We start from the raw sequence: 23,189 nt of genomic DNA on the forward strand, positions 1-23,189 counted from the left end.
AAACTTTTTTTTAATTAATTTATTTATTTTGGAAGAGAGAGAGAGAGAGAGCACAAGTGGGGGAGAGACAGAGAGAGAGAGGGGGAGAGAGAATCCCAAGCAGGCTCCACACTGTCAGTGCAGAGCCAGATTCAGCGTTCGAACTCACAAACCATGGGATCATGACCTGAGCTGAAATCCAGAGTCAGAAGCATAGCCAACTGAATCCCCCAGGCGCCCCACCCCAGAAACTCCCTTTGTATTCGCCACATAATAACTCCCTTTGTATTCACCACATTATCATAAGGCACTAACAGGAAAACACTTAAAATTTGTAAAAGTCAGCTACTTTTAGACAATTTCTGCTGAAGAGATACATCTTGAAGTTTACACATTTAAAAATATCAGAAATTGACATATACTTTATAATATTGTTTTCACTCTTTAGAGTTTTGTTATAGATAACAAGGAAATGTCTCTGGGTGTTGACAGAATTCAGTCTGTCCTTATAACCCCTCACTGCATCTGAAAAAATTAGGGGTTGGAAGACCGAAGTTATTTTGAAGTCATCATTTCATGAAAATTGGTTCAACTCCAAAAATTATATTAAATAACCAGACTTTTTCCAACAGCTTAATGATAGATTTGAATGCAAATTAACTCTAGATCACTTTAAATAATGAACAGATGCCATTTCTTTAATGATTATAATGCATTGACTGACAACCTCCAAAGTTCTATAGGCAAAGGATCATCAGTGGTGATGGACTAGGGCTCTGGAGAGTGGTAAGCGGGCAGTTGGTGGGGGGCGGTGCGGGCTCAAGGAGACCTGGACTTAGCAATAGAGATCAGCTTTGAGTCTCAGTTCTATAATTTATTAGCTGATAATCTAGTCACATAACTTTTCTGAGCCTGTTTCTTTGTCTTTTTTAAAGTGAATGCCTACTTCATGTGTTTATTATGTTAAGTAATACATACAAAGTGCTTTATCCTAGGTAGTGCTTCACTAGGGCAAAGGCTTATTAGTGAAAAAATTACTAAAGAAAATGCCAGATCTACTCAGATTAAGTAAAAAGTTAGGAGTTACTGCTGAGCTATTGCCAACAGATTTTCCTCTAGAATGTGGAATATAGGCTGCCTGTCTTTAAAGATGACAAAGGTTGGCTCCATGTGTATCTGGGGAATAAATATAATTGCAGTGGGAGATATAATTCCCAGGGAAGGGGCTGAGGGTCCCAGCCCCTTCTGACTGTCCACACCACACACTTAACTGACTTTAAATCATATCAGCAGGTTGGACACGGGGCCACCAGAGGAAACCTGTGTCGCTCAAGAATAAAGACACTTGTTGAATAAATACATTTTTTTTAACGCGAGTAGGAAACATACCAGCTCCAAACGTAGATTCTCTCCAATCTTTCCTATTATCTACAACAGCTTTGAATTGATAAGACTCTCTCATATGTAGTTTAACTTTGATCAGGGTAAGTAGAACAAATGTTCTCGTCTGCATTTGACAAATAAGCAAACTGATGTTCAGGGAGGTTAAGTGGCTTCTACCAGTCCTACAGCTTATCATTCTCAGAGCTGAGGTTTGCATTCCATCCTTATACCTCCCCAGTTCATTGCTATTCTCTAACACTCTTTAGTGTCTTCTTGTTACTTAGTATGAGGCTACGCAGAACTTAGCTGGACTGGAATCTCATGAGAATTGCAGAATTGATATAGGCCAGATAATATTACTAATGATAGCTAAAATTTAATGAACGTTCATTATATGCCAGGAACGATTCTAAGTATTTTACGTGTATCATTGCATTGGATCCTTGCCAAAAATCCTCTGCGGGAAGCACTATTATTATTCCCATTTTATAGATGCCAAGGCTGAGGAACAGAAAAGAATGGCAACTTGTCAAAATCACACAGCCAGTTGATGTGGAGACAGGGTATCAACCAGTTGTCTGTCTCCTTAACCTTCTTCAGGCACTTGACTGCCTAAGCGAGCCAGGGAGCTGCCTTTCACAGCTCTTTATATGATATGTTTATTGACCTTAAAGAGCATAGTAGCACCAAGACAATGCTTCAGAGTATACATTTCAGTGTCCCCAAAACATGCTGAGGTCTAAAACTAGCCTTGTTTACAGGCAGTCACAGCAAAATGGCTGAATCTTCACTAATCAATTTGCCTATATCAGTGTATTAAAGTATGGTTGTGTAGGAAGTTAAATTGACTCAACCTTTATGGCGGAGTAAACAGGCTGAAGGATGCCACAGGGTGTCCTCAAGCAGACATCAAGGTGATTCCAATCACAGGACACTTCTTCAATCCAGCAGCTTGTGAGTATAATAAGTGATTTGTGACACACTGACCCAAGATCTCCTGGGTGGTAATGATAGTCCCCACAAGTGTATGTGAAAAATACAGAAAGGAATTATAATATTTGTAAAGTCAGTGAAATATTATGACATGACATTAAGGCTGAAGATTCCAGGCATTTCCCAGTGTACATGAGTATAATACTAAACATAGGCAAAGATACTGATCGGCAGTGCAGAGCTCACAGCTAACACTGAATTTGCTTCCAAGAAAGCATGGAGCCCAACAATGTTTTAATTAAGAGAACAAAACCCCAAAGCAATCAAAACTATTAGCAGTAGAAGATTGGCAGATTCAGGGCTTGGCAATGGGGCACTAAGACCCACCCACCAGCACAGCCGCTGATTGGTGATCCTGAGCCAAGGATCCAGCGTGAAAAGCCAGCTTCTCCAGAACTTTCAGCAACATCTTTTATGAGGAAACAAATGAGATTGCATTTCAGAATATCCATAACAAGACCCTGAAATACAGCCTGAAGGGAGCACTGAAGGAATGGTTGCCACATCACCTCTCTCTTGGGGAAAGAACTTGCATGGAAGGAGTCACAGTGAGCTCTTTACCCATCTACTGTGCAGCGAGGGGAAATGGGTCACTATAAGTAAGGTGATTTCCTAAAGTAAAGCTGAAAAACAACCTGAAATAATGGATCATAACCATAGGCTCCTGGCAAAGGTTTGCTGGCCTGGCACAGTTAGAAACTGAATTCTTTTCTTAAGCAGAGGCTTCTGACAAAATTCTCAGCAAGTGAACAGAATATGCTTCTCCATTTTGGGTGTAAGGGGTGATGGCACATAATGAGTTAAAAGAAGGGGGAGCAGAAGAGATAAGTTAATAGAATTGCAGTCTTATTTATAGAAGGGTACTGCTTATAGAAGTCCTGCTTATTGTTGTGGTTGTGGGTGCAGTGGTTATGAGTCTTAATTATATAGCATTAAGAGAAGATGAAAGAAAAAAGATCTTTTTTTTTGCCAAAGTTACTAATTATGATATTATTTGTAATTTCAGAAATTTGGAATGAAATGTCCAAACTTAGGAAGGCTTTAAGATAAATTATGGTATGTCTATCCAGCAGAATTTTGCACATTCACCAAAAAGTATATTTAAAAAAACTTGGGGCACCTGGGTGGCTCAGGTCATAATCTCGTGGCTCCAGTTCGAGCCCCGCATCAGGCTCTCTGCCTTCAGCACAGAGCCTACTTTGGATCTTCTGTCTCCTGCTCTCTCTGCCCCTCCCCTGCTCGCTCTCAAAAATAAAAAAATAATAATAATAGTAATTTTAAAAATTTAAAAAGCTTAATAGATTGGGAAAATTCTCATGATCTAATAACGCTAAGTGGAAAAAGTTTTTTCAAAATTTGGTATGAAAGTTATTACAGTTTTTTTTTAAATATGCAGAAAAAAACTGAAAAGGAAAATTTTCAAATGTTCTCAATCCTCTCTTCCTGGTAATATTACAGGTAATTTTAATGTTTCTTTTTATAATTTTCTGTGTTTAAAACTGTAATCATTATTATGTATTCTCTACTTAAAATTAATAAACTAGATATAAGAAGATAGAGGGATAGTTAATGACAATGAGGCAACACAGCCATAGGCATAATTAAAATTTACATTTATACTAAGAAGCAGACCCTAGGAATAACCAGTTATCCAAAACTATAGTAGAATATTTATTTAGTCAGTAAATGATCCCACTATGTGCTTTTCACTAAAGATGGCACATGGGATTCAGAAATCCAAATACTAGTTCTAGCTGGGGGAACTCAGGACCAGGGGAAAGGCTGAGAGAAAACAGTTACCCACAGTGCTCCGTGATTTCTGGGCCCAGGGTGCTATGGGAACACAAGAGAGGAGGAACACCGCAGCCTCCCTTCCAGGGATCTGTGGAAGGCTTCCAGGAGGAGGTGACATCTGACTTGAATCCTGAAGAATGCATGAGGAAAAAAAAAAAAAAGTAGGGGAAGGTCTTTCAGCAGAGGGAATGCATAAAGACAGAGTTGAGTAAGGGTAATAGTTTTCCAATGAGAATCTCATAAGAAGAAATTCAGAGAAGGAAAGGAGAAAACTTAACCAAACCCAGTCCTCTGGAGATAGAGATACAGAGAAAAATTAAAACAATATTAGGAGTTCTGGAGGAATTTAGAATGTCTTTTAGGTATCTCTCTTGGACACTCAACAGGTGGTAGCATTACTGGCTAATGCAGGAAACATGGACGAGCAGGTTCAAAGGGAAAATTTTACAAATATCCATTAGTAAGGTAAATGATACACAGTGCTGGAGTATAATCACTCATTCTACACGTGAGTACTGAACATGACTGTATAGCCTGTTCTAGGCGCTGAGTACGCACCAGTGAACCAGGCAGACAAGGCCTCTGCTCTCATGAGGCTCAAGGTTTGCCTGGGAGACAGACCACAAACAGGAAAATATCCAAAGTGATAAGTGCTGTAAAGCAAACATTAGCACTCGTGGATGCCATGAGAGGAAGTGATGCAGTTATTTAGATTGTGTCAGGAAAGGCCTCTTGGAGAGGCTCAGGAAAGATTTGGGATAGGACAGCAATATAATCATGATAACGATAGGACAGCAGTGCGGTAGCATTCGCTGACTGAATCCTTTCTTTGTGCCAAGTGGATTATTTCGTTAAATCCACAATACAATCATATAGGTAGGTGGTGTTGAGGGGCAGAAACTTGCCAGTCAAACACAACTCTGCCTCCAGCCACACTGGACACAACTACTTTTGCCTGTTCCACGCTGGGCCTTGAGAGGTGAGGATTGGAACTATGACAAGGAACACAATCACCCAGGGACACCAAAGCAGGAGGAAAAGCGGGGGGGTGGGGGGTGGAGGGGGTTGCTGAAAACTGAAACCTAGAGAATGCCAACACTGAGCGGGTAGATGAGGTGCTCTGAAGACAAGCACCTCAGCCATGTGGCCTGACAGCCACGAGACAAGCCAGCATCACAAGGAAGGGAATGAATGGTCAGCAGTGTCCTGTTGTCCACATGACCTAGAGAGGACAACAACCACACAAATCATCCATCAGATTTAGCAACCAATTATTGATGAGCTTGGCCAGACAGGTTTTAGTGAAGTAGTGAGGGAGGGCCAGACTGCAGGGTTGATAAGGGAAGATTTCTTTTCCAAGAGATACAGGGTAGAGGCCGGACGACTTGCTATGGTGGTTGGGGTTGTGGTTTGGTTTAAAGAAGGGAGAGACTTGAGGGTTGAGCCTTTAGAGAGGAAGGTTGAGGGCACAGGAGACAGAGGAAAGAACTGCTGGAACAAAGTCCTTGTAGGGACAAGGACAGCACACAGAGCACAGCTGGAGGACCGGGTCTTAGTAGGCAGAGAGGCACCTCTTCTACTGTGATGGGAGTGGGGGGGAGTAAGTAAGAAGGTAGCACATGTGGGGATTTCTTTTCTCTGAAGTAGACCTATTGTCCTCTGCTCAAGGTGAAGACTGCAGGGAGAAGGTAGTCCTTCTGGAGTCCTACTTAAGGTCCAGCTTTGAAACAGGGCATGTGGGTGCTACTGACCTGTATAAAAGACTCCAAGTAACCCCGAGGTTCCTTTTGAGTTTGGAGCCCTTGCATCTGTGCCAGCAGCATGTGCACAGCTGTGAGGTGTCCTGCTGCAAGCCAGCGAGCTGGGCTGAGCTGTGTGGCACAAGCTGCTCCGGTGGCACCTGTTCCGGGAAGATCACTTTAGGCTTTCATCTGGCTTCTCTTGGACAGTCCTGAATTCGTGGGCTGTCCTACAGCCAGAACTAAACAAATTTGCAATGCAAAAGTGTATCTTCAAATTAGCCCTTTAAAGAAACCCCCTAATCCGTGCCATCTGAATATGAAATATGTATTCACATAGAAAATAGTAGGGGGTCCAGGATCTTTGGAGATAAAATGATCAGTGAAATAGTTGGAATATTCTTGTATTGTCCTATTTCTATGCACATAATGTTACAGCTACTGCCTATGTTTGATTCAATTCGATCCTTTTTAAAAGTTAAATACACAGCTTCCCTGGGCATGTAATTGTGAAACATTTTGTTGATATGCTATATCACAGTACTTTAAGATAACACAGGTCTTTCTCCTTGCAGAGAATTTCATTGCCACTACGTGCATACAAAACAGAGGGTGTAATCAAAGGGGTATTTGGCATGCATCCAGAACGCTATCTGGACTAGTCTGTGACTGGCTGCCATAGTTTCCAGTCCATTTCTGATCCATGACTTACTGCTTCATAACTGCCAGTTTCCAAGGTTTATCAGGATGGCACACAAGAGCTCAGTCATTACTTTCTAGCTCATTCTCAAGTGTGTTTTACTAGTAAACATTTTTGATTATTTAAAATAACAAAATAAGACCATCAAGATTGTTTTTACCATCATTTCTCCATTTTCTACCAACAGCATAAGCTAGTGCAGGGAATGTTTCCAAAAAGTGTAGAATTGTAGCAGGAATACTTCAGGTAGCTGATAGTTTCCATGCCTTAAGCCAGTAGCAATTTGTGTAATAGAGAAAGGATTAGACAATTTAATGTTCAAACTTCACGTGAAGCACCTGAATTATTTTTAAAAACACCAGCCGACAACTGCTACTCTGGCAGTCTGGTTCGAAGACATTTACAAAGAACAGAGATTCTGGAAATTTTAGTGTTTAAACAATTCAGAAATTTTCTCTTGCAATATATCAATTCCTCTCACCAAACTTGAGTTGTGTGACATGAATCCCATGGTTGCATTACATGGAATGTTTTCAAAATTACTTTCTCTGAGGTCCTCTAAGCACTTTAGAAGCAAAAGATTGAGGATAGCAGGACATCCTGAGGCCTGAACGAGCACTGTCATCATGTTACGTGTGAGGCTTTGGAGCCTAGCAGAATGAGTTGGACACCACTTCTCAGGTATTTTTGCAAAAGCCAGCCCCCCTTTTCCCTGCAGGAATCAGTTCATTTCTAATAATAAGCCTACTTTATGTTATTGACTAAAATACCTTAAAAGTGTTCAATTTTCATATTTCACTTCCTCATAACACCTACTTTTTAAACTGCATGCAGATTTAAATGCCAAGATATGTAAATCTATTTAATGTAGGTTCCTAGCGGTTTGACCTCAATATTTGCAAGTTAATTTTCCTCCAACGCAGTGGCTGTAATATTTTGACTTAAAAAAAATTTTTTTTTTTTAACATTTATTTATTTTTGAGAGAGAGTGAGACAGTGCATGAGTGGGGGAGGGGCAGAGAGAGAAGGAGACACAGAATCCGAAGCAGGCTCTGGGCTGTCAGCACAGAGCCCAAGGCGGGGCTCGAACCCACCAATCGCGAGATCATGACCTGAGCTGAAGTCGGACCCTCAACCGGCTGAGCCACCCAGGCGTCCCTTGACTTTTTAAATCACTTAATTTGATTGCTGGTTGCAGCCAGATAATCATTTCATTGATGAAATGAGGAGAGATTAACATAAAACCCGAGAACACCCGTATCCAACTCCAGAAGAATGTTAGCCAAACTGAATAGCTGACGTCAAGTGACTTGAGTTCAGGAAAACTCTGATGAGTTATAATGGCACCAGCTGTGGCATAGTTTAAAATTTGTGTTACGGTGGTGGTGATGGTGGTGGCTTCTGAAACTGAAAAAATGGAAACTGTCAAAAAATAGGAATACGGTACAGCCCCTGATCTCCGAGTGAAACTGAAAAGGGGGTGGGAGCTCCGTGAGTATGGGGCCAGGCCGTCAGGTTCAGGCGAGGGAGGCGGTGAGGGAGGGGAGGAAAAGCTCGCAGGGGGAAGGAGTGGGGCGCTAGACAGTCCCGGAGAGAGGAGGAGGGAGGGGGAGGGAGGGGAGCGGCGGAGCGCGGAGCCGAGGGGAGGGAGGGAGGGAAAGTGGGAAAGGAGTAGAGGAGTTGACGGAGCGCAGAGGTTAACCTTGCTGGGCTCGGGGCGGGCGGCGCATCTCGGCCCGCGCGCGCGGAGGAGCCCCCAGCGCGGGACGGCGGCGGACCCATGTCGCGCCCGCGGCGGGTCCCGGGACCCCAGCGGGAGTCCCGCGCCGGGCGTCTCGGGTCTCCGGGAGTCTGAGTTGCGGGCCACGCGGGAGTGGCGGTGGCGAGCCCGCTCGCTGGTCGTTATGAGGACGGATCTAAAATGACCAGCAAACGGAAGCCCTTCCCAACGCAGCTCAGGCGGTCCATCAGCGAGCAGTTGCGGGACTCCACGGCCAGAGCCTGGGATCTGCTGTGGAAGAACGTCCGGGAGAGACGGCTGGCAGGTCGGTGCCCGCGAGACTCCGGGGCCGCGGGGCAGCAGGAGGCGCGGGCGGCTCGGCACGCCCGGCCCACCTCCCGCCTTCTCTCGGGGTGCCCCGCACAGGTTTTCGGAGCCGGGGGCTGGGCCGGGCCGGCCGCGCGCACCCCCTCCCGGCCCGGCCCGAGCGCCCGCGCTCCCCGCGCTCCCCGCGCTCCCCAGGCGGCGGTGTGGGGTCCGTCCCGCGCGCTGACAGCCTGGCGGGGAGCGCCACGCGGGGCCGAGAGCGGGCGCCGGGCTTACCTGGCGACTCTTCCTTCCTTCTGGCGCCCGCCTGGCCCGGCTGGCCCGCGCTCCGCAGCCATCCACCCGGTGAATGAATGAGTGCCTCACCGAGGGCTACCTCTCTCCCAACTTCGCCTGTTCCACAGCGTGTTGGGGGGGGGGGGGGGGGGACAAAGCAAGGGAGAATCTCCAAAGTTCTGGGAGACCAGACGTTTGGGGGATTGGGGTAGGGGGAAGATTTGGGGAAGGACAGGTGGACAGCTGTTGGTGCAAGTGGATCGCCGCCCACAATCCCGGTGTTGCTGTGGATCAGGCTCTCCTCACTTTGGGATTACAAAAGAGGGGCCTCCCGTTTGGGACCTATTGCCCACGAATCAGAGGAAGAGAAGAGGTGATTATTCTGAGCTAAGGGGTCCTTAAGAATCCTTGCTTAGGTCAGAACGCCAGCCCCCTCCTTAGCACCTCCCCCAGCCTCCCCACGCCGTGACCTTACTTCTGTGCTGTCTTCGATGGAACCATCTCCTTGTAGGGCCACGGATGCAGTGAGTGGCCTGAGCCTTCTCAGAGCCCTCATTCAGAGCTGTAGGTCTGGTTAGTCACCGCATCATCCCTGCCCCAATAAGGGAAAGCCGCCCTCCACACAGTTCCAGAGCAGTGGAGGATTTAGGATCCCTTCGCCCAAGGGCTGGCTGCTTGAGGTGTTTCAGGGATTGAGGGAAGTGTGGTTGGAAGGGTCCCTGAGCTGACCACCGGTCCAGTCTCTGGACCTTGTTGTCTCCTGTCTTTCCAGCAGTATCTCCTGAGTTGGTCAGTGACCACAAGGATGGAAGAGAGTTCTAGAGAAGAAGAAGGTATGAAGTCTGGACAGAGGGAAGGGATACCAAGGGTGACATGGGAGATTTTAACCTCCCCTGGGCTCCTCCCCTTTTCCTTAAAGTAGAACTGAAGTGTGTTTGCTAGATGTTCTGCCCCTGCACCCATGCAGCCTGACAGCATTCTGGAGTAGGTGCCCAGAGACTGTATCTCCTTCACTGTGAGGTCCTTATCAATCTAACCGGTCAAATTAGAAGCAGGGATTATAGATGATTTCAACACTCAATGTTGTCAGCATAAAATGTTCATCCCATATTTCCTGTCCAACACAGTGGCCCCGTTTAGTAAGCACCCAAGAAATAAACAGACTTTTCAGTCTAGACCCAGAAATAAGTTGTGACAACTGGTAGTTTTGACTGTTGACTTTTAAAGACTTGTATGTGCATTGCAGACCTCAGTTAATAACAATTAGTAACTTTCCCTGTTACCCTGCTAAATTGTATAATCTATGTGATGATTGGTGTCAGAAAAATTTTTGTGGTCTAGTAAACATTTGTTGCTTCCTAACTTCAGAGTGCTAACTGCAAATGTCTCCTTCATAGCTTCTGTTACTTAAGTTTGTTAAATTTGTTAAATCAATGGATCTTCAGGAAACAAGAAGTCTTTCCAGGAGGGCTGCCAAGGCTGTGCTGGGTTTTTATAGAAGCTGAGGCCAAAGATGACTGCAGCCCTGTCTTTTTCAAAAGGAGATCTGGGAAGGAGGAGAGTGTAATGTAAAGACTTAAAACCATTAAGGTTGTCCAGGAAAGTCATTTATTCACATGAATTGTAGAAATTGCAGTTTAGGTAAGGTGGTGGAGAGAAAAGGTTTTGATTCTGGGAAATAAACCATAGAAAGAGATTTTAAGATCATGAGTATATAGAAATTAAGGCTAGAAATGGCTTCAGAATGGTAAGTCTAAGAGTTCTCCCAGAGTAGTGCAATTAGTTTTTAAAATAGCGGTATGAGGTTTTAAAATGTTTAATCAGAATATTAATATCTGCTTACCCATAATCTGCTTACCACTCTGCTAACAGTGGATGCCAGCGGGTTATTCAACTAGCACCAAACAATCCTCTGTGAAGCAGACTTCAACTTGTGCTTCTCCAAGCAAGCTGGGATGATTGCCACAAAACCAAGCCAACTCCATGAAGGAGCTTTTAGATGCAAATTGATTTTCTTGGGTTTTCTTGCTAAGGTAGCTAAAATATGGAACTTTGGCCACGAGACACTGAAATACTTAAGTTATTAATGTTGGCATCAATTCTAGGGGAAAGTGTTCTTCATTTGTAAAAGTGTTCTTTCTATGCTTCTGTTCACAATATCAGAATAACCAACCATATGAATGGACCCCCAGAGACTATCCACCCTGCCAAGACGTGATACTGACTGGCTTTTTTTTCTTAAGTTTTTTTTTTGTTTGTTTGTTTGTTTTTTCTATCAGATAAAATTCGTGTGCTGGTATTTCTTTAAATTCTCTAAAATTTTCTTCTTATTACCTCTGGTCAATAGAACAGTATTCACAGTGCTTTATAACAAACTTGTGTTTATTGTCTAGAGCAATCCTGAAGGTATTTGAGTCTCCCTTTTACTTTTTTACACCCAAAGGAAGGAAATCCTTATTCTAACTCACTCCTACTTCTCTTTGTGAGGGGCTGTCTCGTCAATGAAACAAAGTCAAGAAGTAAAAGTGCTTAATGATACTGAAGCGTGTGGATTTCTGTGCTGTGGGGCCATATTTAGGAAGGAAGGGACTATACGTAATCGAAAGAAGTATTTCTTAACACATATCACAATGCAGATAATGAAATCATTGGAAGGATAAGATGTGAAGGATGTTCAAATATATTCATTTTATCACTAAATTTAAAAAGGGGTAAGTTATTGTTAAAGAAGGATTGATATTGGGAGCGCTTCTTGGGCCTTCCAAATCTGTAGTAGCTGCCAAATTTCCATCAGACTATGGCATTTTTGCCAATGCATACTTCTTAATTTCCTGAGACTCTAACCCCGCAAGGGGTCAGCAAGAGTTTTTCTTACTTGTTATCTCAATATTGATTATTCCAATAATGGTGGTAATTGTTATTTATTCCCAAGATGACAAAATTGGTGTTCAAAGCAGGATTCTAATGCGTGTTGCCAAAAGTCAAAGGCCACCTGTGCCCATTTTCCCTTACAGTCACCCTGCTTCTTCCATAGGCTTTATGGAGACACACGGACCTCACATCCTTTCTCCAAGTCTGGCACTTGCAATTAGTTTAAAAAAGAATAGTAAAATGAACTGGAAAAATTGCTCTTTTTTTTTACTCCTGGAGTGACAAAGATAACCCTATACACCTAAAACAATGTCCCTTTGTCATCCTGTTGGACTGCTAAGTGTATGGGCTCATAGAGATTTGAAACCAACAGCCATACCTCTAGCTTGTCAGGGGCCCCTAGGTGGTGAGCCTTGCCCACTACCATCACTATGAGAAGCCAAGGGCTATAAGAATGAGAGGCTGTCATAAAGCCTAAATGTAGGTTTCTTCAAGATAGGTGAGTGACAGGTTCTTTTGGCTTCCCCAGATCTCTAATCAGCCACCACTGGTGATGATTCTGAGCTTTTGTAGCATCATTAAATTCTCTAGGCAGCAGCATACCCCTCAGCTTTTGGTGTTTGTAAGCAGCTTGAACTACTTTTCAAATGGTAAGGTCTGAGAAAATCCAAATGAGTTCTCTAAAGCTTTCTGCTCCTTTATTTTAAAACCCTACTCTATTTTAATGGAAATGTAATCCATATGTTTGATTCCTTTATACTCACATAACAGTGTTTAGGTGGCTTGTGAACTAACTGATGTCCAAGTCTTTTGATCTCTTTTATAGTCTCATTTTAAATCATTTCTCTTAGACACAGGAAGTTCTATTGCTGCCAAGAATAAACTAACTTAAAACACTGAAAAGTTTGAGTTTCGATGAGAAACACTAATTCCACCAAATTTCAGTGAGTTCTTGTCATGTTAAAACAGGTTCATTCATTCTCAGAGTCAACAGTAGCATCCTGTGATGTGATGTAAACACAAGACTGGGACTTTAATGCAGAGTGGGATCAAGAATAGAACATAGGCGATAAAGACGTTCCTTATTAAAATCTAAATGTGTTCCGTGATATCAAAAAGCACAGGATGATACCAGTTGATCCTTTTTATGTGTTTTATATCAGCGTTCTTCCTTTTTATTGTCACTTTCCTGTAAGGTACAGGCCATCCCACTTGTCAGGTGTTTTTTTAAACATCTCTTGAAAGGAGAATACATTTAGATGTGATTTATATTAACAATGACAAAAAAAATCTAAGTAAGTATGCAATTAAAATCAGAGAAGGAGAACATATTCCTTATATAAGGGTTCTCAGCCTTAGCTACACATAAAATCACTGGGAGCCTTTTATGAATATCAGTGTCCTGGCTGCCTCTTAGAGATTCTGCTTCAGTTTAGAGAGGGCCTGGGGATGAGTATTCTTTTTCAAGCTCCACAGATGGTTCCAGTGGGTAACCTGGCCTAAGAACCACTGACTTATATTAACTACCATTTTATAACTCTCAAAAGTCTATGTCTAGCAGAAGGTCATATTCTAGGCCCCTAAGAAAAGTTTTGATTAAGTAGGGTTGGAATGAGCTTGTCATTTTACAGAAAAATAAAAGTTTGGGCCTAGTTGCCAGGGTAAGAAATTTGCTTTTGGTTCTACCTATGGTAAGAAGCAAAGGACTTTATGCAGAGGAGTGGCGGGTCCTGGTTTAATTGCCGCCAGAGTGGTCTAGGTGAGAGATAAACAGTGACAGGGACTACGGTAATAGTGATAGAGATGGAGATGTAGAGACATATTTGGAATATGTGTTGAAAGGAGAGACGACAATGCTGAGGTTAGTTGCTGGAGGTGAGGGAGAAGGATCAAGAACTCCTGGGTTGTAGTGCCATGGGCTGAGATGGGGCACATGGCAGATACGCGTGTTGCAGCTGCAAAAGGAAGTTTTGTTTTTGTTTTTGTTTTTTTGTTTGTTTGTTTTTGCTTTTGGCATTGGACAGATGAGGATTGAGGAGTTCTCCTTGAGCCAACTTAGACCAAAAGTGCCTCTTAGACATCCAAAAGTAAAAGTCAAAAAGTTGGCTGTGCAAGTACGGGTTTGGAAGAAAAGTCAAAGCCAGAAATATAAATCCAGAAGTGATTGTCATATAACTTTTATAGAATAAAACCTAAGGATTAGATGGGGTTACTTAGGAAAAAATATGTAAATAAGAGGAGGGGCCAAGGACAGAATCCTAGGGCATCCTATATTTAGAGCACACTATTTGGATGTGAACTCTATATATACATATGCTAAGTTTCTGGAGAATTTGAAAAAGCAACACTGTCTAAATTCAGCATTCTTATAGCAGAAGAATAATCGTGCTATGCTGAATAATCTTTTGTGACAGATTTATTTGGTCCCAGAACTGCTGATGAATGAAAATAATCATAAAAATATGTCTCGCTAATAAAATATAACTTTTTTAAATTTAGAAATGATACCACAAAGTAGAAATTAAAAACTTCAAATAACATTTGAAGGGAAGGCTGCTCAAGTTTGCCCTCATTAAAAAAAATAAAAATATGGTTAAGTATAAGTGGTCTTAGCAGGAATATTTCTATGGTTATTATAACCTGTTGACCCCACATATGATGAAGTAAGAGCTTTATATTGGAAAGATGAATTTTTCAATGTCATGATATCCAGGAATAGTCTACTCAAACAAAGCTTAGCTTGTAAGAAAAGTTCTCTATATTGAGGTTTTGAGTACTGCATCCATTTACTGACCTTTATCAGTTATGGTTTGTCCATAATAAAGTTGATTGAAGGGAATTTCTCTGAGAAAAAGAAATACTATCTTAACTTTTTGCATTTGTAAGAAGAGTAACTTAAACTTGGCCTAACCTATCTGCAGCATGCTGGCTAATCCTTAGAAGCAACACAATTTCCTCCAAGAATTGGAGCAAGGAAATGATCACATTCATTAATTGCTGGTGGTGCTCTGTATAAGAGACACGAGCCCTAATAGTTGGTTGGAACTCCTTGAGGAGACCATGTGGTACAATTTTTTTGACTCAACAACATGAGACATGGAGCACACGTCTAATGAATATATACTCCTTTCATTGTGTTTTTTTAAACCTTCTGTTCAATAAAACAACTTATAAGGAAAAATTTGCTAAAAGGCCTTGTAGTTTACTGGGAGTTTATCCAACAGTATATTTCATTCTGCCCTTTTGCAAGCTTAGTGATATTGCAAAATGAAAACAAAAGTGGTTTGAAAAGTGTTACAACATTCCTGGGCTTTTTTCAGAATCCTTGAATGTTTAGTCCTAAAACAGTCGAGTTGAAGGACAAACATTTTTGTCATGTTTGTAGTTAGTCAATAAGTATTTATTGAGCCATGAAATAGCATCCTTGTCAAAGCATGTTGGGACTGTAGTGCAGGATATTAATTTAGTACTGTGGTTTTATCCTGGCAAAGCACACAAATTTTATTATGCTGCTCAAATCACTTAACTCATCTATTTAACCAGAAATAGAGCAAGCTTCCAGAAATTGCAAAAGGACAGTATAGAATGTGCCATGACTACACAATATTGCGTTTGCAAATCTGCTGTGTCAAGCCATTTTATATTTTCAGGCAGACTATTTCCCTAGTAACATTTTTATCCAAAATAAAAATTTCAGAATCTTACGGTTCTGTTATATTGTCTCATGCTGCATATTTTATCTATATTTTAACACGGCATACTGTGTTTGGTGAATACTTTTCTTTCTCTTTCCTATATAGGAAATCAAATGAATATGAGAGGTAATTGTTGTTCAATCCCATGAAAATTAATATATTTACTTGCTGACATTAAGTTGGAAAGTCTTATCAGATGCTTTTTATTCTCTCTCCATCTGATAAAGTAGAAAAGTAGCCAGGTTCCTTGAAAGATATTTGAAAGCACTTTCCATTGAAATGTAATATTTATCACTGTGATAAGGTTCTAAAAGTGCAAATATTTGAATATGTGTAACAGTGTAAGTTACACTAACGCACCGCTGCATGGAAACGTACGGATGGTCACAGTGACATTGCAAGGAGGTCCGAGTATTGCTTCCCTCCTCCACCTGACAGTGAATTGCATTCATCTCAGAACTCTTCAAAAACAGTGATAGACTGCACCTGTCCCAGCCATGAGGAGGTGTCCTCATGATCTTGGAAATAAATTACATCTTTATTTTAGTCCCAAGAAAATACGTCATAAGCAATAGACATAAAAGACGAACAATTGTTAGAATTAAAGTAAGTAAGTTAAAAAAAAAAAACTTTCATATATTTCAATATAGGCTGTTTTATTCTTTCTGGAAAAAGAAAGAAGCTTTGTGCTGTATGTTTGATTTTTGTTCTTAAATCTAAATCAAATCAATAATGGCAAATGAAAAAGAGAACTCTTAACCACGTAGAGTAGCACTGTAGTGGTGGAAAAGGGATTGAAGCTATTTGAGATGTCATATGAATAAAATCACAGCTGTGCAATGGTGATTAACATCTGTGAAATTAGCATCACTTCAGTCATAATGTTGATATACATATTTGCCACAGCTATGGCTACAGTGCCAGGAGCATGGAGCACCCAGGACTGTAAATGCATGTTACTTTACTTTCAGTGCGTATGTAGTGGAGGGCAGGATTAGCTGTGTTTGGCATGATGGAGGATTACTGGCATGGCATCGTGATCTAGTGGTTGGGAGTGGCTACTGGAGCCCAAGACTACATGGGTTTGAATCCTGCCTCCAAAATTTAAGCAGTCGGTCGTTGGGAAAGATAAGTAATCTCAATGTTCTTTAGTTTCCTCATCTTTAAAAAGGAGGATACGCATAGTACTTACCGTATAGGGTTGTTATGAAGATTAAATGAGTTAATATTTTCAAAGTATTTAGCATAGTGTCTGGCCCCTAATAAATATTGTATGAGAGTTTATATGGCTATATACACACAGACACTCCTAGCGACCCCCGCACAGTCAAAACTCCAGGTATAACTTTTGAGTGCCCCCCAAACTTACCTACGAAAAATAGCCTACTGCTGACCAGACTAATAACATAAATAGTCAATTAACACATATTTTGTATAATATATATTATATAATATGTAATAATAAAATAAAAAATATATAATAATGTAAAATAAATATAACAAAATAATATAATATATTGTATATTATATATACATATGTGTGTGTGTATATATACATACATACATATATACGTATATATACACTGTGTTCTTATAAGAAAGTAAGCTAGAGAAAAGAATATGTTATTAAGAATATATCATAAGGAAGTAGGGGCTCCTGGTGACTCAATCGGTTGAGCATCCGACTTCGAGCCCCAGGTCATGATCTCGTGGTCTGTAGGTTCAGGCCTCATGTTGGGCTCTGTACAGACAGCTGAGAGCCTGGAGCCTGCTTCAGATTCTGTGTCTCCCTCTCTCTCTCTCTCTCTGCCCCCCTCCCTCCACCCCCCACCCCCACTCATGCTCTCTTTCTCTCTCAAAAATAAACATTAAAAAAAAAAAAAAGAATATCATAAGGAAGTGAAAATACATCTAAAGTACTGGACTGTATTTTTGGGGGAAAAAGTCCAGATACAAGTGAACCTGCACAGTTCAAACCTGTGTCATTCAAGGGTCAACTGTATGTGTACATGCAAGTGGAGAATAGAGCAGCAGAGACATATTTCCTGGTAAAGGAGATGCTTTTATCTCTAGCCTTAAACCACTTACCCCCTTCATTCATCAGCCATGTCTCTTTTTTTAAGCTTATTTATTTATTTTCAGAGAGAGAGAGAGTGTGCGTGAGCACGAGTTGGGGAGGGGCAGAGAGACAGGGAGAGAAAGAATCGCAAGCAGGCTCCACACTGTTAGCACAGAGCCCAACATGGGGCTTGATCCCACGAACCGTGAAATCATGACCTGAGCTGAGATCAAGTCAGATGGTTACCCCAGCACCGTATCTTATGAACCTATTCTTAAAATCCCATGTTCAGGGGCGCCTGGGTGGCGCAGTCGGTTAAGCGTCCGACTTCAGCCAGGTCACGATCTCGCGGTCCGTGAGTTCGAGCCCCGCGTCGGGCTCTGGGCTGATGGCTCAGAGCCTGGAGCCTGTTTCCGATTCTGTGTCTCCCTCTCTCTCTGCCCCTCCCCCGTTCATGCTCTGTCTCTCTCTGTCCCAAAAATAAATAAATGTTGAAAAAAAAATTAAAAAAAAAAAAAAATCCCATGTTCAGGGATTTCCAAGAGCTGAGACGTTAGTCTCACTCTCTTTGCTCTGAGATTAAAAAAAAAAAAAAAAAAAAAAAATCAAAAACTACATATGTTGGCAGCATGGTTGGCAGCATCTTGTGTAACCCATTAGTGTTCTAGCATGAATCATTCATTCTACTAACGTTTGTCTTTCTGAAAGATATCAATTATGGTTTGTTCATCAAAATCACCATCAGCTTTAGAGGTATGCAACCATGAATTCATTCCCATGCCCTTGGCCTAAATGGAATTTGATGGAGACCTAATTAAAATGAGGGAAGTTAGACTAGATAATCTCTAAGGACCCATTTAGCTTTAAAGATCAATGAGCCTGTAAAACCGGACCATGTGTCTGAAGGAAACTTAATGCACTAAGTCTTTTAGCTCCCTTTCTGTGTAGATTTCATAGGATGTTCTGAGAGATGAGGAAGCTGAAGCCCAGAAGCATACCCTCAGATGCCTGCCAGTGCCATTCCCCATGCTGGTTTGGTTACCTACCTCCACCAACAGCAACAACTTATAATTGGTACTTTCTGTAATTGGAGCTACCTCTGCCAGAACTGGAGTGGAACAAGTTGGGGGGCAAGCTGGGAATCCTGGGCCTGTGAACACCTGTAGAATCTCTCAACAGCCCCTGCACCGCACTCACGCAGGGTCACTGCTCAGAAGGGCTCCGTCCTTGGTCTAGTGTTCTTCTATTGAAATTTTGAAATTATTAATAATCGTTGAATGGAGGGGCCCCATTTTCCTTTTGTACGGTGCCTGCCAAGTGACATAGCTGGTCCTGCATTCAGAGAAAGCCAGGGTCTTGTAGACTCATGCCTTGATTTGTGAGTTCACCTTCATTGGTGACTTGCTGTTATTTAAGTAAGATAAAGGGATGCATAAAAACCTAGGATATTAGATTTGGAAGGGACCTTGGAAGCCTTTCCTTAAGCACCTACAATCTATAATCCACGTGTCCTGTGCTTCTTGCTCTTGGGAAAGGCGATCTCCCAAGGGAGAAATTGTGTTTGTTTTATTTTATTGTTTATTGATTCTGACAGCATCATTATAAAATAAGGCAATAACATTACCCCTAGTGTTTACAGAGCTATAGTGATTTTATTTTAGCTATTACATATATTGAAGCAAATATTTTAATTAGTTTTTTAAGGTTTTGCAGTGTTTAGGTATAATAGGAAATAGGGACAAATTATACAACTCTTGGTAATCTAGATTTTCAGATCCAAGGCTTGTTTTGAAAAGTGCTTAATTAAGCTTTTTCTTAATTAAAAAGTTATTTGCAATACCCATAATAGATTAATTCATTAAGCCACTGCTATTAAAACCATTAAAGTTATTTCCTGTGTAGGTTCATCCAGGGCTACTTACTAAGAAAAGGAAATTAGGAGAGGTAGTAATAAAGCCTATCATTTATCACCAGGGATTTTCAGCCCATATCTGCCAACATTTTGTTTTGTCATTATGTCCACCTGTCTCCATGAAGAACACTAAAGCTGACTAGAGTCTAGTCTCTTAGTAGTGCACAGTTTAAAATCCCTCTTTGCTAACGGAAGCTATACATAGAACTCACCATTTAATAATGTTTTTTTAAAAAGGACACTTTCTTTTGTTGGAAATTAAGTTTATTATTTAATGCTAAGTATTTCTGGGCAATTGACTAAAAAAAAAGAGTGCATTTTCATTTGCTCTTAAGCTACTTCAAACAAGAATGTGCTTGCATAGTTCTAGGTAGTAAATAAGTAGGTCCCTCGTCGGTGGATTCAAGGCCATGTTAGAAGTGAACCTGGCTGACAGCAGGGCCATGGCACGAAGGTGGGCCCAGGTGCTATTCCACAAGGAGAATCAAGTGACAGTGGCTTGGTAAGCTCCTTCTGTATGTTCAGATCTATACATATGAGAAGAGCGAGAGGTGTAAACAGCTCTATCCAAGAGCCTGAACAAGTTCGACTTGCCAGGTTAAAAAAAAAAAAAAAAAATCTATAGGAGTAAATTAAACCTTAATAGCACAGTTGCCAGAATTCGGAAAGTGAAGCTATAACTCTCACTCTGGACAAGGTCCCCTACATCAGTACTCAAATACAATGATTTACTCAAGTGTCTGTTTGCACCTTAGCCCCAACCTCCTCCCGGGAAAAAGACGGTGCCTCGTTCACTGTCGATAGTCCAGTTGCCCTAGCACAGTAGCTGGGATACAGAATGTGCACAATGAGTGTCTGTTGAGTGAATGAACCAGTGGTCATTATAATATTAACAGCAAACCTGCTTGGACCCCATTGTGTGCCAGGCATTATGCTAAAGACTTCACACATTTTCTCATTTGATGCCCAGGCTTCAGGAAAGGTACTGCCAGGGTCACTGTTAGCACCCACAGCAGCTTGCTGTGATTTAGAAAAAGGCTTCTTCTCTGGGCTCACGAATTAGAAAACGGTGCCTCTTCTGAGCAAATGCAGCCCCAAGGGCAGGCAGCTAAGTGAGTGTACCCTGGCCTGAATTTCATCCTGTGTGCCCCCCACCCCCACCCCTTGGCTGGTTGCTCTGTGTAAGTCACAGTTGTACACAGTAGCCCTGGGTGCGACTACCTCCAGGTGATGCCCGAGGAAACTAAGGCGTGGAGAGGTTAAGTAACTTGTCCAAGGCACATAACTACTACTTGTAGCTATGTAGATTTGGGAAGCTGGCACAATTCACATGACTTGTAAGGTTTGTGAGATCCTGAAGACTCCAAGAGCCATATCCTTGTCACAGTCTAGCACTTAGGAAGAAGGGGTAAGTGTTGATGGGTGTCATTGTGACAATAGGGAACTATTTGCAGAGCCCCACCCAGTGTTGCCTCAAGGTTACCACAGGGGGTATTAGGTGGGAGCTGACCATGGCATCCTGGCATCCCAGGGTCCCCATGGTAATAAAGACGATGATTAATGGTGATCCTAAATATTTGTGTAAGACTTACAGTTAAATGTCTTTCCATTAAGGTAATATAACAGTGGATTAAAATCATTAGGTTCTCACAAAAGTCCCTTGAGAAAGGCGGGGTAGGTGCTATGATCTCAATTATTTGAGTGAGACAAATGAAAATAAGAAAAATAATGTGACTACCCAAAGCCTCATGACCAGTGAGGGCCAGAGAGGGATTTGGATCCAGCTCCTACTCCAGTGCTCAGTCTTCTGGTCTCTTTCCTGTTGCCCAGTGTGAGCTCTGCTCTGTGAGAGGTCAGTTGCGAGTCAGGCTCCCAAGCCTAACTGAGCATCAGAACCACTAGAAAAGCTTTTAAAATACAGGCTCCTGGACTCCTCACCAGATCCATTGGATCAAAATCATCCCTGGGGAAGCAGTATAATGAGTGTGTTTGTGTGTGTGTGGTAGGGGGTGGGGGAGAGGATTGGTCTGTAGTTATCATTTTTAGCAAGCTTCCTAGGTGATTTTTGTTGTTTGTTTACTGCCTGCCCAGCACTGTCCTCTCACCAGTGACTGGAAACGGCTCTAAACTCATGATTTTTTTTCAGGCTCTATGCCTTGTGCTATTCAGTGTCTTCTAGTCTCATACTTTTCTCTCTCTTCTGCCTACCTAGATCTTAGCCATTTTCAAGGACTAGCTCAACTCCTTCATGATTTTGTTGCTAGTGCTGTTCTGGTTATGCCCACTCCTGCCTCCAGACAGTCTCGCCTTCCGTACCTAAGTGCTCTCAGGGGGGCTAGAATGTGGGAGCAGCTTGAGGGCCTGCTGCATGTCAGGCCCCTAATTCAGTGTTTCTCCACATGTCACCATGCGAACCATCACAGCAAGATGCTGAGGTCATGATTATCATTCCCATTTTAAGGAGGGGGTACGTGAAGAAACCTGGCTGAGGCCAGCACATCTAGGAGAGGGCATAGTCTCATCTGGCTTCAAGTACCTGCCTTTCTCTTCATTCTGCTGAATACTCCAGTCTTCAGAAACCAGGAAGATTTCTTTTGTACTATAATTGAGAAACTGTCTTATGTTAAAAAAAAAAAAATCTTTTACCTCCCACCGTATAACCCACATAGTAAAAACACCTAGTTGTTAAAGAAATAAAAAAATGCCTTTTCTCCTTTTGTGAAATTACTTCCTAGCAAGCTTCAAAAGGCTGAACTGATATTGATCAAGATAGTATATTTATTCAAGCCCTTTAATATTATGAGGAAATAACAGCCAACATTCCATCCTTTTCTTTCTTTTAACTGGAAAACACATGAAATGTTAGAGCATATGGATGACTTTCAGATTACCTTTTCCAGGCTATTCATTTTACAAGGGTCGATTGACTCTCAGAGAGATTCAGTTAACCCATTCCAGGTCACATATCTTATTGGTGATAAATTTGAGATTAGAGTCCAGCTGTGTCTCATAGGATTATAGGTGAATTCATACTTGGCCATCCAATAGCAAGCAAGATGCCCATTTTTGAAATTAGTCTAGAGTACAAACTTCTTGAGGGAAAAATGGTTCCTTACCTCAAGAGCGAAGCTTTCCCCATGAAATATGTTTATGAGTGTTTGTTCCGGCAGCCTGACTCACTGCCTCAATGACTGAAGGACATTAAAGGAATAATTGCTCCTTTCTAAGTGCTCTGGTGGCCCCACGCCCTGCAAGATAACCTTGACCTGTCCTCCTGCCTCCTTCCAAGGTGCAAATGGAAATTTTATAGCTAAAGAAAGCTAATACTGCTATCGTCACATATTGGGTGACGAAAATGGGAGAAAGCATAATTGAAATTTAAATAACAATTTTTCATCTATTTAATGGCCCTTTGGGCCATTATTTTAAATTACAGAGCTAGAGGGAAAAAATGATTTTTTAACCCCCCAAATCATATGATTTTTTTCCTCATAGTGACTCCAAGTTCTTCTTATTCACTTAAATTATTCAACAAATATTTATTAAGTCCCTGCCATGTCAAACACTGTCCCACCTACTGGGGATCCAGTGGTGACCAAAAGACAAAATCCACACCCTCACCAAGCTTCCATTTGAGTGGAAGGAGACAGATAGTAATGAATAAATACATAATATGTGTTACAAATAGCACATCATGAAGAAAAACAAATAATGAGAAGGAACTGGAGAATGAAAGAGAGT

The 23,189-nt window shown here is 41.8% G+C and overlaps 2 protein-coding genes and 1 long non-coding RNA gene across 4 annotated transcripts in view; 2 read left to right on the plus strand and 1 right to left on the minus strand.

Moving 5' to 3' along the window:
- The window catches only part of STARD13 (StAR related lipid transfer domain containing 13), a 386,813-nt gene that overhangs the window by 141,007 nt on the left and 222,617 nt on the right, over positions 1-23,189 (plus strand). The window lies entirely within an intron of this gene.
- LOC147584830 (uncharacterized) lies at positions 7,312-8,973 on the minus strand. Its single transcript, XM_086674804.1, has 3 exons — positions 8,948-8,973; positions 8,291-8,906; positions 7,312-7,995 (listed from the first exon to the last, which is right to left on the minus strand). The coding sequence occupies exons 1-3, from the start codon at positions 8,971-8,973 to the stop codon at positions 7,963-7,965; spliced, it is 675 nt and encodes a 224-aa protein (XP_086530930.1). The 3' UTR covers positions 7,312-7,962.
- LOC147584831 (uncharacterized) lies at positions 9,064-11,449 on the plus strand. Its single transcript, XR_015253723.1, has 2 exons — positions 9,064-9,744; positions 10,784-11,449. It is a non-coding gene; the product is annotated as an uncharacterized LOC147584831 (long non-coding RNA).

Source organism: Puma concolor, chromosome A1 (genome assembly GCF_028749965.1).
Source record: "Puma concolor isolate L17-30 chromosome A1, mPumCon1.1.hap2, whole genome shotgun sequence".
NCBI lineage: Eukaryota > Metazoa > Chordata > Mammalia > Carnivora > Felidae > Puma > Puma concolor.

Excerpts from the sequence above, each read along its gene's own strand:
- LOC147584830 (XM_086674804.1), bottom strand. The coding sequence starts at position 8,973 with ATGGCTGCGGAGCGCGGGCCAGCCGG. Across the intron at positions 8,907-8,947 it reads GCGGAGCGCGGGCCAGCCGG|CCCGGCGCCCGCTCTCGGCC; the intron begins GCCAGGCGGGCG and ends TCGCCAGGTAAG. Across the intron at positions 7,996-8,290 it reads CCCGCCCCGAGCCCAGCAAG|TTTCAGAAGCCACCACCATC; the intron begins GTTAACCTCTGC and ends CCATTTTTTCAG.